Below are 13514 nucleotides of genomic sequence, written 5' to 3' on the forward strand. Positions count from 1 at the left end.
TACTGTAAATGTTCTGCAGAGACCAGCTAACTGAGCTTTCCCTCAATCAAAGGTTAGAAAGCAGCGTTTCCTTCTAAGATTTACTTTATTTGCATTCTATTAAAAATAGTGTTTGCAGATAGTCTAACCATGTCCTCCTGGCTGGAAAGGTAACTGTAGTCTCTCCCTTGTTCTACTTGATCAATCCAACCCCTTCCTTTCTATGCACTTTCAGTCTTCACCATTTGTCCTTTATAAAAAGTGTTCCTTTCAGCTTAAGGGACAAATGAGACAACAACGGTGTGTTTTATTAATATCGCAGGAGCAATCTTAAATTGAAGAATACTACATGCAGTGTCACAGAGCGGTACATAGGTGAATGCTCACCTTCCTTCTCACAGTAGTATGTTGTGCCTCACTGTGTTAAAGCAAAACTTCTTTACAGCTCTAAGTGCCCCTTGACGGGGTCTACAATAAAAGGAGTATAAATCACTCTCAGAGCTACCCTGGAAAACTGGCTGGATTATCATTTGTAGAAAACACTTGAGTAGCTGGACTATCCCAGCATAATGTACATGCACCAACATTACGGTACTCCACGTTCCCATAGTTCTGCCAATCTACCTGTTAACGTGTCCAAGAAAAACTACCACCTAAGGAGTGACTGCTGGGATGTGAACAAAAACATGGTTTCTTTCCAGGGGTACTTCACTACCCTCTCCTGATCACTCAACTGGTTGGTTGAGTGGATTTCCCCAGTAATTGACAGGAAGGGTAAGTGGTGGCTGGGGCTCAGCACCAGGAGAGAATTTTCACATCAACTGGATGATCAAACAATGCCAACAAGCCAAGGGCAGCACTCAAAAGTGAGGATGAGCCTTACTCTTTTCACAGATCAAATTCTCCTCACACCTGCCAGACTCCACAAACCAAATGCCACACTGTGAAATCACACTGTCTCTAGAATTCTCTAAACGCGCTTTTGTTGTAATCCCCTCTGAATACAATGAAGGTCTGAAGGGCACTATTAAGTGACTTGAAAGCAGGCATTTAAGATCATGAGTTCGAGTGTGTCTCAAATCATACATAAGGTTTCTAATAACCCATGGAAACGTGAGGGGCGGGGGTAGGGGGCAGGCGGACTTCTTGCTTGTTTAAAAACTAAGTTCGATTGCAGCCCTGCCAAGGCGACACACAACGGACTCCGAACGTCCCCGGTCTCCTCGGGCTTGCAGCAGCGGCTGGGCGCCCGCGCGCGTCCTACCTTGGACCTTTCCTTGACGTAGTATTTGCCCAGCCGGCTCCCGCAGTACAAGACCAGCCTATCGATGAGGGACAGGAGGTAATTGATGGCCTCACAGCCTTCCTCGTTGCCCCCGATCCACGTGATCTGATCACCCCGCAGGTGCCGCTTGGAGACGCCGGCGCGGGGCCCGGCCAGCTGGCCGTCCCGCAGGGCCCCGTTGCAGTGCAGCTGCTTCACGCGCTCCAGGACGCAGTCGCCCACCACCTCGCCCAGGAAGTTATCCAGGTAGCAGAAGCCGACCTCGTGCAGACAGGGCACGATGTACTCCAGGGCGATTTTCTCTAGATCCAGCCTCATGATATGTCCTAAGGGCATCCCGCCCGCAAAGCCGAGCTTGGGGACCCCCAGCGTGCAGAGAGCGACCTGCGTGTGCGCTCAGCCGAGACGCGGGGAGCGTGGCCCGGAGTTCAGCTACCTGCGGCGGCCACGGTCCCCAAGCCACCGCGGCGCCAGGGAGAGGGGAAAGTTGCCCGCAACTCTGGGGAGGAGGGATCCCGTTTAGAGACCAGCGGAAGTTGTGCGGAGCTCCGCGACTCAGCACCAGACTGGCCCAGTGAAGCGTCGGAGGGCCCCTTTTAGAAATGTGGAGCCACCACTGGTGCGGCGGCGGCGGCCCCAGGCGGGGAGAAGCTGAGGTCCAGCCCCTGAGCCGGCCGACTCCAAGCGTCACGGGCCCCGCCCAGGCTCCGCCCCGGGACCGCCCCCGGGACAGCCCTTCTCCCCAGTCCATCTCCCGGCCCGGTTTACCCCTCGCTCTAGGAGCCAGGCAAGCCCGGCGCCAGCCTCGCTTGTTTGTGACCAGGAGGGGAGCTGGAGAACAGACGGCAGTTTAAGAATGCTATCGATTTGCCCAGTTTTGCTTAAAATCCCATAACAAACTTGAAAAGCTGGATCCCAACTCTGAACATGTAAATAGGATTAACAGCAGTTTGCTGCCACATTCCAGACCGGTCACTTCCTAGACTTTTGAATAAAATAATAAACCCAGAAACAAATATTTTAGCAATGATCTCTTTCTAGCTTCTTGGTACTTTATTCTCCTTTCCTCAGCTGTTTGACCCAGGCCGGGAGGTTCAAGACTTTGAGAGACTGGGAGGGATCCAATTTTAATTAAAATTAACAAGCATCTCCCAGACTGCTACTATGTTCAAGGCCCCGGTGCTCAATGAAGGGAGGGTGTGAACAATGAAGAAATACTGGGTCATATTTTATACTGAAAATATTGTATTTTGCTTTGCTGAATGTTTTGATCAATGTATCTTTCAAGCTTCTTACTAAAATATGATGTTCTGAAAGTCTGCCTTCAAAATTCACCACATGCTCATTCATGTAACAGCCAACATAGGTATGTCCTTTAAGACTTTTCAGTTATCCAAAGGTAAGCTGATTACTTCAGAGAAGGCAATGGCACCCCACTCCAGTACTCTTGCCTGGAAAATCCCATGGACAGAGGAGCCTGGTAGGCTGCAGTCCATGAGATCGCTAAGAGTCAGACTCCACTGAGCGACTTCACTTTCACTTTTCACTTTCATGCATTGGAGAAGGAAATGGCAACCCACTCCAGTGTTCTTGCCTGGAGAATCCCAGGGACAGAGAAGCCTGGTGGGAGGCCATCTATGGGGTGAAGCAACTTAGCAGAAGCAGCAGCAGCAGCAGCAGCAGCAGCAGCAGCAGCAAGCTGATTACTTAATGGATTTTTAAAATTCTCTTTCCTACTGAACATCAGAGAACAGACTCAAGAGAAAAAGATTCATAAATTGCATGCAAAGCCATTTCTATATTTTAAATTTTACATCAGTTTGCACTTGGGTTCTTCATTGAAATTGAACAAAAGAATGCACAGTTCTCACATTAAGTTGCAAGTTACAATAAATTTGTTGTTGTTGTTTAGTTACTAAGTCACATCCAACTCTGCAACCCCGTGGACTGTAGCCCGCCAGGCTCCTCTGTCCATGGGATTTCCCAGGCAAGAACACTGGAGTGAATTGCCATTTCCTTCTCCAGGGTATCTTCCCAGTCTAGAAATCGAGCAACACCCCACGCTCCCTTACCACTGAGCCACCAGGGAAGCCCTACCATACCTGTAAAACCTGTACATTCTTCTTCTCTCTCTCTCTCTTTTTTTTCTTTCCACAAATGTTAACTGCATTTTTATCTTTTATTCAGTTTATTTAAACTGAAAAAGAAAAAACAGTTCACGCATAAAAATAAAAGTACAATGAACATTTGTGAAAAGAAAAAAAAATTGTATAGGTATTACAGGTATTGTTTATTTTGTATACAATCTCATATAGATTTTACACTTTTATTCTCCTGCCCACAGCCCTCTCTTTTCTTCTTCTGAGAGGAGAAATGGAGCAAAGTGTGGGTCAGGAACAAAGAGCAGATTAGGAAAGGGATGCTGCTGCTACTGATGGAAAGGAACAGAGAGAAGTACGTGGTCAGGTAAGAACTGAAGAATGTTCAAGAGGAGCGGTCAGTGAGAACCCCAGTGAAACTCCTACTTATATAGGGAGGAGGATCTTTGCCAGGGCAGCACTAAGCTGGCACTGTTGGTATGACCTTCCAGCAGGAGGTGCACCAACTGAGGTAATGGCTTGATTGGCCAGCCTCAAGGAGCTGCTGTCTAAATTCCCACAGCAGCTCCTGGATGACAAGAGCCCATCATTCTTGGACCTCCAGCACCTAGCACATAGTAGGGGCCTAACAAGTAGGTATTGGGAAACTGGTGTCTCACCCTGAGCCATGGCAACCTCCACGTGGGCTTTGGGCAAGTCTGGGCTGGTTGGAAACTGGCCCTATTTGCATGATAAACAGAGATGCCTCCCCAGAGAGAAATCACTAGGAGAGTATCAGGCAGAGCAGCCTGGCCCAGAGCAAAACCCCAGGGGCCAGTGAAGGAAAGGGCAGTTAGGCATTCTGCAGGATACTCGTCTCCTGGCTTCGCCTCTCTATCCAGCCATGGAGGACGGTCAGTTCTGGGAGCAGGAGACCTAAAGAGAAACCTGGGGCTGTTCATTTGCAGCAGGGACTAACATGAAGATGCAATACCAAGAGAGGAAGGCCCTTTCCTCCAGTGTGCTTAAACCCTGCCTAACCAGGATACCTGGGGCCCTCCAGTGAGCTCCTTCAGGGGCATTATGGATAACAAGTGATCAAGAGAAGAGTAGTCTGAGGCTGCCTGAACATGGGCCCTGGTAAGCAGTGGCTGGAGGTTTTTTGCAGCTTTGGGGATTGTTGTAGCCTCAGAAGTAGGTATATTTGAATTTGAAGCATGGTGTGGGGGATGGGGAGGGGAATAACAGATTTGGTAGCTGGCTGAAAATTTGCTACCTGAAATTTCTTTGAAGATATACCTGACACTTCTAGGAATAATTTGGGAATTTACAGAGGACCAGAAATCCGCAGGAGAAGGGAGAGGACATGGTGGTCAGTGAAATACAGAAAAATACATCTGCACCTCCCAGAATCAACTTGTTAACCTGGGGCTTTAAATCCCGGCACTGGTTAAGTTCAGCTCACTATTCAAATCGTATATCTGTAATTTTAGAATGAATTTGTAACTAGTCCAGCTGTAACCAAAGCAGCCCATGAGCAAGTTCTAGTGACTAAAATCTTTAAGTTGTTCTAGATCACTTTGGTTGCAAAGCATAGGCAGTTTAGAAAGGTATTCAATCCCTTGCCCCCATTCCTACTTGGCAAGGGCACCTATCAATCAATCAAAGGCCTCCTAATCAACTTGGGGCTGCCGGCACTGCATTTGGCAGAGGAGCCTGAGATACTGTGACTGGCAAAAAGCACAGTGTGTGATTACGAGGGGTGCAGACAGGCTGGAGCCGTGCGCGGGCTCAGAGGAGTCTGAACATCAGAGTGGCAAACACCAAGATAATGGCTAAAGTGCATTTGTTTTACTTATTTGTCCATTAATTTGTGCCATTATCATCATAAATATTAAAATACTTTTCCTATTAATAACTAAAACAAATTAATTTCCCTGTAATTTAATTTCAACAATGTGGTCTTCCAGTATATTTTTGTACCACAGAGGCAGGTATTTTTCAAGCATGTAGATGAGAGAGGGTAAAAGAAGGAAGTTTAATTTCTTGGCTTTGGAATTTGAACTGGAAGGGATCTGAATGGTCCAACTTCATTTTCCAACCAAAGTGGAAACCAGGGTCTAGCGGGCCTGGACATTAAGGGACTCTCCTAAGGAAGGAATCTCTGGTCAGTGGAAGAGGAAGCCTGGAATGTTTCTGTGCTCTCAACTATAAGAGAGCACTCTCTCCTATTTTATTTATGTATGTATGTGGGATTTGTTTTTTGCAGAGGAGAGGGGATTAGGTAAAATTCACCAAAAATAGTGTACAATTCATTGGCATTTAGTATATTCACAATACTATGCAATCACCACCTCTCTAATTCCAAAACACTTTCAGCACTCCTAAAGAAAACCTTGTATCCATTAAGCAATTACTCCCTGATTCCCTAGTGCCTGACAATGACCAATCTGCTTTTAGAATTTCTATGAATTCACTTTTTCTGGATATTTCCTACAAGTGGAATCACAAGATATGCGGCCTTGTATGTCTGGCTGCTTTCACTCAATATGTTTTCCAAATCCATCTATGTTGTACCATGGATCATGCCATTGTATGAATATATAATAGTTATCTATCATAAACTGATGGGCATTGGGGTTTTTTTCACCTTTTGCTTATTGTGAGCAACGCTGTTATAAACATGTGTGTGTAAGTATCTGAGTACTTGCTTTCAATTTTTGGGGGCATATACCTAGGAGTGGAATTGCTGGGTCATATGGGGCTTTCCTGGACAGTAAAGAATCTGCCTGTAATGCAGAAGACCAGGGTTCCATCCCTGAGTTGGGAAGATTTCCTAGAGAAGGGAATGGCTACCCATTCTAGTATTCTTGCCAGGAGAATCCCATGGACAGAGGAGTCTGGCGGGCTACAGTCCAAGGGGTGGCAAAGAATTGGATATGACTGAGCGACTAACACTTTCTTCCCCACTGTCACGGTAATTCTACATTTAACTGTTTTGTGAAACTGCCATAGTGTTTTTCACAGCAGCTGTGCCATTTTACATTTCTGCTGATACTTTGGGAGGGTTCCATCACATCTTTTTTTATTTCTGATGAAAACCATCTACATTTCTTTCACTCCTTCAACATCTTACTGTGCCAGTTTCCCTCCCTCCAAGATGGTATCTGAATATTCTTTTCCGTGTTTTGCCATGCCATATCATCAAGAGGTTTATCTTGATTAAACTGAAAGGACTTAATGTGGGCAAGGATGATTTTATTTATTGATTTGTCAAACACTTTTTAACACCATACTCCAGGCACTGTACCAAAAGTGTTACAAATAGTATTTCTATCAATTCTTCTAACACTGCCAAGGAATTATTATGTTTGCCACTGTGAAGATGACAAAAATGAGGCACAGAGAGGCTGAGGAGCTTGTCCAAGACCACACAATGAGATATATAACAATGCCAGACAAAACCCAAGTGATTCCAAATGTGATAAGATCAGGGGTGGGGTGGGGGGTGGTTATTTTGAGCCACTTGCTTGACATAGCAATGTTTTTGTCCTTTGTTGTTCAGTTGCTAAGCCACATCCAACTCTTTCAAGCCCCCTTGGACTGTAGCATGCCAGGCTCCTCTTTAAGTACTCTTTTTTGTTGTAAGTCTTAATTACAGCATTTTCACCTGCAATGACAATTTTAACTCTTCGTTTCCTTACTGATACTTGGTGTAGAGGAAGATAAGCAAAAAGCTTACCTTGAATTATTTAGCCAACTACATTGAGAGGAATCTTCCAAGCTACAAATTAGGCTTTGCTCCTTGCATGAGTGCTAAGTCACTTTAGTCGTGTCCAACTCTGTGCAACCCTATGGACTGCAGCCTGCCAGGCTCCTCTGTCCATGGGATTCTCCAGATAAGAATGCTGGAGTCGGTTGCCTTGCCCTCCTCCGGGGGGGGGGGGGGGGGGTCTTCCCGACCCAGGGATCGAACCTATGTCTCTTACATCTAACCTGCATTGGCAGGCGGGTTCTTTCCAACTAGCACCACCTGGGAAGTCCTTGTTCCATTCCATTTATAGCCCAGTGTTTCCAAGAATCCCATATAAATTCAATGATGTACTCTGCTGAGAGTAGTGATAGGAAATGAGCCACACCTCAGTCCACTGCATTGTGTGACTTGCCCCTCAGGACACAGGATGTACATTTCATTTAAATGGAGCTGGTGAAATAAGAAGAGAGCGCCTGAAGGGAACATGTGCTTGAACTCACTGCTATGAATTGGGTTGAGAAAGAGATGCATCTGATTATGTCCCATTCCCAGTGGAGTCCAGCCATCCTACTCGTTTCCAGGTCTAAGGGGATGACAAAGAAAGCAACTTTCTATATTGGTTCTTAATAATTTTTATGCATATGGACAAGTTTAAGCCTCTCTCATTTGCTCTTTGATAATTCTGCTGTGCGCAGGTTCTGGGAAGTGCAATGTATTTGGAATATTCATTAGTATTTTCCAATTCAACTCTTGTTTAAGTTAAAAATGTCTAAAAAGCATTTGCTCTGGCTAAAAACATGGCATCAATCATAAAAATACAGCAGTGTGAAATTTATATTAGCATGGAATATTTTAAAGAATTTAACTTTACTTAATTTTATAAAGCTTTTCCAAAGGTTCTTCCATTCATTAGAATTTCACATCGTAATGTGTTGTATTTAAAATAAACCTATTTTAGAATGGGGCTTCCCTGGTGGCTCAGAGGTAAAGATCTGCCTGCCAATGCAAGAGACATGTGTTCGATCCCTCAGTCAGGAAGATCCCTGGAGAAGGGAAGGGCAACCCACTCCAGTATTCTTGCTTGGAGGATTTCATGGACAGAGGAGCCTGGCGGGCTACAGTCCATGGGGCCACACAGAGAATAGTTTTCAATTGACAGGCAAGTTGTGAAGATTTACACACAGTTCCCATAGGCTCACACCCAGTTTCCCCACTGACATCAGATAGTAGTATGGTACCTTTGTCACAATTTATGATCTATATTGAGACATTGTTATTAACCAAAGTCCTTTTCATGTTCAGATTACTTCTGTTTTTACCGCATGGCCTTTTTCTTCTCCAGGATGCTGCTGAAATTATACAGTAGTTGAAACTAGTTCAAAGTGATTTCAGGAAAGTATATATGCCAGATTTATCTTCTCAGTTCTTTAGCACCTGCAGAAACTTCCAGTTTCCCCAGGGTAGGAAGGAATGGGTACCTACAGAAGATGGCTTCCTCCCATCTTGGGTTGGCCCACTGTCGAGCCCGTTGCAGTGGCTGAGGTTTGGTGGCACAATCGGGAGGCCTCCCTGTACAGCCAGGAGTCTGGGGGTTCAGGAGGCTAATCCCCTGCTCTGTTCTGACCTGGCAGTGGGAGGAGGGAGCATTAAGATGCTCAATGTCCTGGGGTTCCCTGGTAAAACATATTTACCCTCCCCAGCTTCAGAGGTGAACCTGATTGATCTAAGGCAGGTCTCAGACATAAGTAATCCACCAGAACCAGCGACAAACTTGTTAAAACACAAACTTTTGGCCCTCTAGAGTTTCAAATTCAGTAGGCGTGAGTGAGGCCCATGAATCTGCGTCTCTGACAGGTCCCAGGAGCTGTTTCTGCTAGTCGGTCGGGGTGAGGGTGTATGCGTCACACTTTGAGGCCCTTTCCTAAGCCAGTCAGTTCACGGCATTACCCTGGTGACTGCTAGTCTAGGGGTGGGCAGGTGACCTAACCCAGTGGTTCTCTGCTCTGGCAGTCCATTAGAATCAGCTGGGAGCTTCCAAAAATGACCTCCAGCTGGGCCCCACCCCCGACTAATTAACATTTCTAGTGAAAAGGCCTAGGTATTGCAGTTTCAAAGATAAAATAGCGAATAAATAATATATCATCATTGTCAATTAATAAATAAGTGACACAGCACTCTTGGTGATTTTAACTTGCGGGCAGTACTGAGAACCACTGATCTGCTTGAAAGCAATTCATATTCCTTTCAGGGAATATGAAGGGAGGGATCTCATTTTCTTGCTGAATATGGGAAAGGAAACAGGCAGCTCCGTGGCCTCTGACAGCCGTCTCGTCACCATGAAGGCAGCCAGGCTCAGGAGGAAGCCAACACAGAGGAAGGCAGAATACAGTGTGGAAAGAATTTGGGACCTTGGTGACATCCCAGAGCAGTTTATCTTACTATTCCGGGAGTCTGTCCTACCTCTGGACTTCCAGTTATTTGAGATAAGGCATTTCCTCATTTCTAAAGCCAACTTAAAGTCATGGTTTTCAGCTACTCGCTGTCAAAAAGATACCACCAGAGAAATGGTCACCTTGTAGTCATAGTAAATAATGCACACTTTTTTTTACTTACTTTAGGCCGTGCTAGGCCTTCACTGGTGAATGGGCTTTTCTCTAGTGGCGCTGAGCGGGGGCTACTCTCTAGTTGGTGTGCGGGCTTCTCAGTTGCAGAGCGCAGGCTCTCAGGTACTCGGGCTTCAGTAGTTGCAGCCTCTGGGTTGTGGAGCACAGACTCAGCCATTGCGGCACACAGGCTTAGTTGTTCTGTGGCAGGTAGGATCTTCCCAGAGCTGGGATCGAATGTACTAGTTCCCTGACCAGGGACTGAACCTGGGCTCCCTGTATTGGGAGTGTTGAGAGCGCGGAGTCTTAGCCACTGGGCCACCGGGGAAGTCCTAAAATATATATATATATTAAAAATATAGATTGTTTTTCCTACTTAAAACAAATCTTTAGTTCTTCCATGTGCTGGTCACTGGCTTGTGGGTATTAAGTACAGTCCCTGCCATCCTGTGTGCTGGTCAGCTGGAGGTGGCTGGGATCCTGTAAATGGCATCTCCCCGACTCCCTTGCCAGCTGGCCCAGTTAAATGCTGCCAGTGGGAAACACTGGTGGGAAACCAGATGAAATGAGGGAAGGAGAGACTCCCCATTTTTAAAAAAGCTTCTGACAGTGGCTGCCAGTGGTTTTCAGTAGTTCCAGCAATAGCATCCCTGGTTGGGACAGCGGCCAGTGCCAATAGCATCAGCCGCTTTCTGCAGTGTTAGATGCCAGATACTCCTGGGCTCTGAAAACACTGCCATCTCTCTGTTTCGTCTTCCGCCTTTGGAGTGGTCCAAGCCTTCTCTTGGATGCTTATCTCTAGGTTACACATCCTCCCCTTTGGTTGCTCCAACCTTTCCACACTTCTGCAACTCGTTCCTTAGGTTAAATTCCCTCCACATGAAAGACCTAGAATGGTTTCTGTTTTCCCAGCTGGACACCGATTGATATGCGTAATCTCAGTTCCCACACTGGATTCACAGCAACGCCTCTTAATCTGACTGCCAAATTGTAATTCCAAATCCTCTTCTCCCTGTCTACCGCCACAACTGGTCCAGACTGCCATCATTTCCCAAGTGGATTATTGCAACAGCCTTCTCTTGGGGCTTCCACTTGCCACTTGCCCCACATCAATCCATTCTCTACACAGAAACTGGAGCAATTTTCTTTCCTAAATAAGGTGGCATCACTCTGCTTTGTAAAAATCTCTGCACTTAAAATCCAAACTCATTAACGTGGCCCAGGAACCAGTTCACTGTTCCTCATCTTCTTCACCCACCGTGATCCAGTCACACAGGGTTTTTGCTGTTCTTGAAACAAGCCAAGCTCTCTTTCCTACCTTAGTAATGCTGCATATACAGTATCTCCACCTTGGAATACACTTTTCCCTACCCTCCAGAAAGGAAGCTTCTCATCACTTCCTTCATGAAATTTCTTCCAAAAGGCCTTCTTTATCACCCAGACAAGAGGAGGCATCGCCCATCTCAGCTTCCTGTTTATTTCCTTTTTGGTGCCTATCAAAACTTGACTTTTTTTTAAAATTTGAATCTGTTTTACATCTATTCCTCCCAGGAGTCTGAGGGCAGGAATGGATTCACCACAGCAACCCTAAGTGCCCAAAACAATGCCTGACACAAGTCAGATATTCACCATATCCTGAATGAATGCACTGCATACTTAACTGTTTCTATATTCATGCACAGAACTCAAGGAAATCTGATTTTCCCAATATATGTGGTTATATTTGTACATATATGTATATACATATATAGCCACATATATTTAAACCTAACTTCATTGCTTTTTGTGACTGGAATCTTTCCTGTCAGGCTGGTTTACTCCCCACCTTCCTCAAAATTTCTCCAAACTCTCCCAGCAGCAGCAGGTGTTTGACAACTGGCAAAAAAGAGGCAAATTGAAAGTGAATACCCAGGCAATTTATAGAAGATAAGAACTGTTCAGAGGCTTCTTGCCTCTAGAACACTGATAGGCTTTGAGAATGATCTGGGAATTCCCGGTGGCATATTGCCATCTTCCCATTAAACATGAGGTGAATAGTAGCTGTGTGGCATGTCACATCAGAGGCCAGAAGAGCCAGGGAGAGAAAACAACTCTGGAGTTAGGATGGCTGGTCCCAGCATCTGAGGGGTGCCTCAAGGGCCGAGGTGACTAGACTGATGAGGACAGGGAGATGGACGAGACGGATGGAGGCACCTGGACATTAGCTGCAGGGATCAGTCTTCAACTGACAGTGCAAGTGGTTCTGAAGTCATAAGGAGGAGTTAGGGTGCATGTGGGAAGGGTTGCACAGCACCAGGGACTTGCAGCTGAACCCAGAGTAGTAGTGAATCTCAAAGCAGTGAGCATATCAGAATTAGCTAGGGAACTTTTTTTTCTTTGAAATATACTTGACTTACAATGCTGCTTTAGTTGTTGGTGTACAGCAAAGTGATTCGGACATATATCTATATCTATCTATTCTTTTTCAGATTCTTTGCATTATACATTATTACAAAATATTGCATATAGTTCCCCTGTGCTATACAGTAGATCCTTGTTTATTTATTTTTTATATAGTAGAAGTAAAAGTTCCTGTGGAACTTTTTCACACTCTCAACCTTGATCCATGCCCACATTATTGAAACATATTAATGTTGGTTGCTCAGTCACGTCTGACTCTTTGCAACCCCCATGGACTGTACTCCGTCAGGCTCCTCTGTCCATGGAATTCTCCAGGCAAGAATACTGGAGTGGGTAGTCATTCCCTTCTCCAGGGGATCTTCCCGACCCAGGGATCAAACTTGGGTCTCCTGCAAGGCAGACAGATTCCCCAGTCAGTCAGTCAGTCAATTCAGTCGCTCAGTCATGTCCGACTATTTGCGACCCTATGAATTGCAGCACACCAGGCCTCCCTGTCCATCCCAACCCTATATCCCTCCATATCCCTCTCCTGCTCACATCACCGTGGACCAAACCTCTGTCACTGCAGGAGTGTGTCTTGTCTCCTCAGTGAATTGCAGGTGGAATACCCTGGTTTTGTTAGGCCTGAAGCTGATACAGTTCTAGGGGCCCTAAGAAAAACTAAATTAAAAATATCTGCAAGCCAATACAAAATACAGTCAATGCACCCCAGTGCCACAGATCTGCCTCTTTCTTGTTAATAACCACATATTATTTCATTGTATGAAGAATGCACTGTAATTGATTTATCCTTTTCCCAACTGATTGATCCATAGGTATTTCCAGCCTCTTGCTGTTACGTGCAGCACTGTCATGAGTACCTTTGTACTATCTGTGGAGCAAATTACTAGGAGTAAAAATCACTGGGTGAAAGGTTTGCACATGTGTAATTTTTATAAATACTATCAAGTTACCCTCTCCAGTTTACACTCTTACCAGCAGGATATGAGGGTTACTGTTTGCATAATTGCAGTACAAAAGTATCTCTTTCACTCTTTTTTTTTTTTTTTAACCAAAAGTGAGCTTGAGTACTTTTTTACATGTTTGAGCAACATATGTGGGTGGCTTGCTTGGCGAACTGTTCATATCTTTTGCCCATTTTTTTTTTTTCACATTAGACCAATAGCCCTGTTGATTTTTTTAGGAACAGCCCTTATATTTTCAGGAAATCAGTCATATCATAGCTAATATGCAAATACTTTCCCAGGTTTTTTCTACTTTTGACTTGGCTTATGGGTGCTTTGTCATCAGAGGTGTTTTTTTCTTTTTCAGTGTCATCAAATTTAACCTCCCAAGAGGGAGCTGTGCTAGCTATTCTGGTAGGGAAGGCTACTCTAGCAAGGTGGCACTTGAGCTGAAACCTAAATTTCATGCAG

The 13514-nt window shown here is 45.2% G+C and overlaps 1 protein-coding gene across 1 annotated transcript in view; it reads right to left on the minus strand.

The window, feature by feature from the left end:
- EGLN3 (egl-9 family hypoxia inducible factor 3) overlaps positions 1 to 1922 on the minus strand; it is a 29602-nt gene extending 27680 nt beyond the window's left edge. Inside the window, exon 1 of the mRNA XM_005695224.3 lies at positions 1244 to 1922. Within this exon, the coding sequence (XP_005695281.1) occupies positions 1244 to 1600 (357 nt within the window). The 5' untranslated portion in view covers positions 1601 to 1922. The remainder of the gene's footprint in view (positions 1 to 1243) is intronic.

Source organism: Capra hircus, chromosome 21 (assembly GCF_001704415.2).
Source record: "Capra hircus breed San Clemente chromosome 21, ASM170441v1, whole genome shotgun sequence".
Classification (NCBI taxonomy): Eukaryota; Metazoa; Chordata; class Mammalia; order Artiodactyla; family Bovidae; genus Capra; species Capra hircus.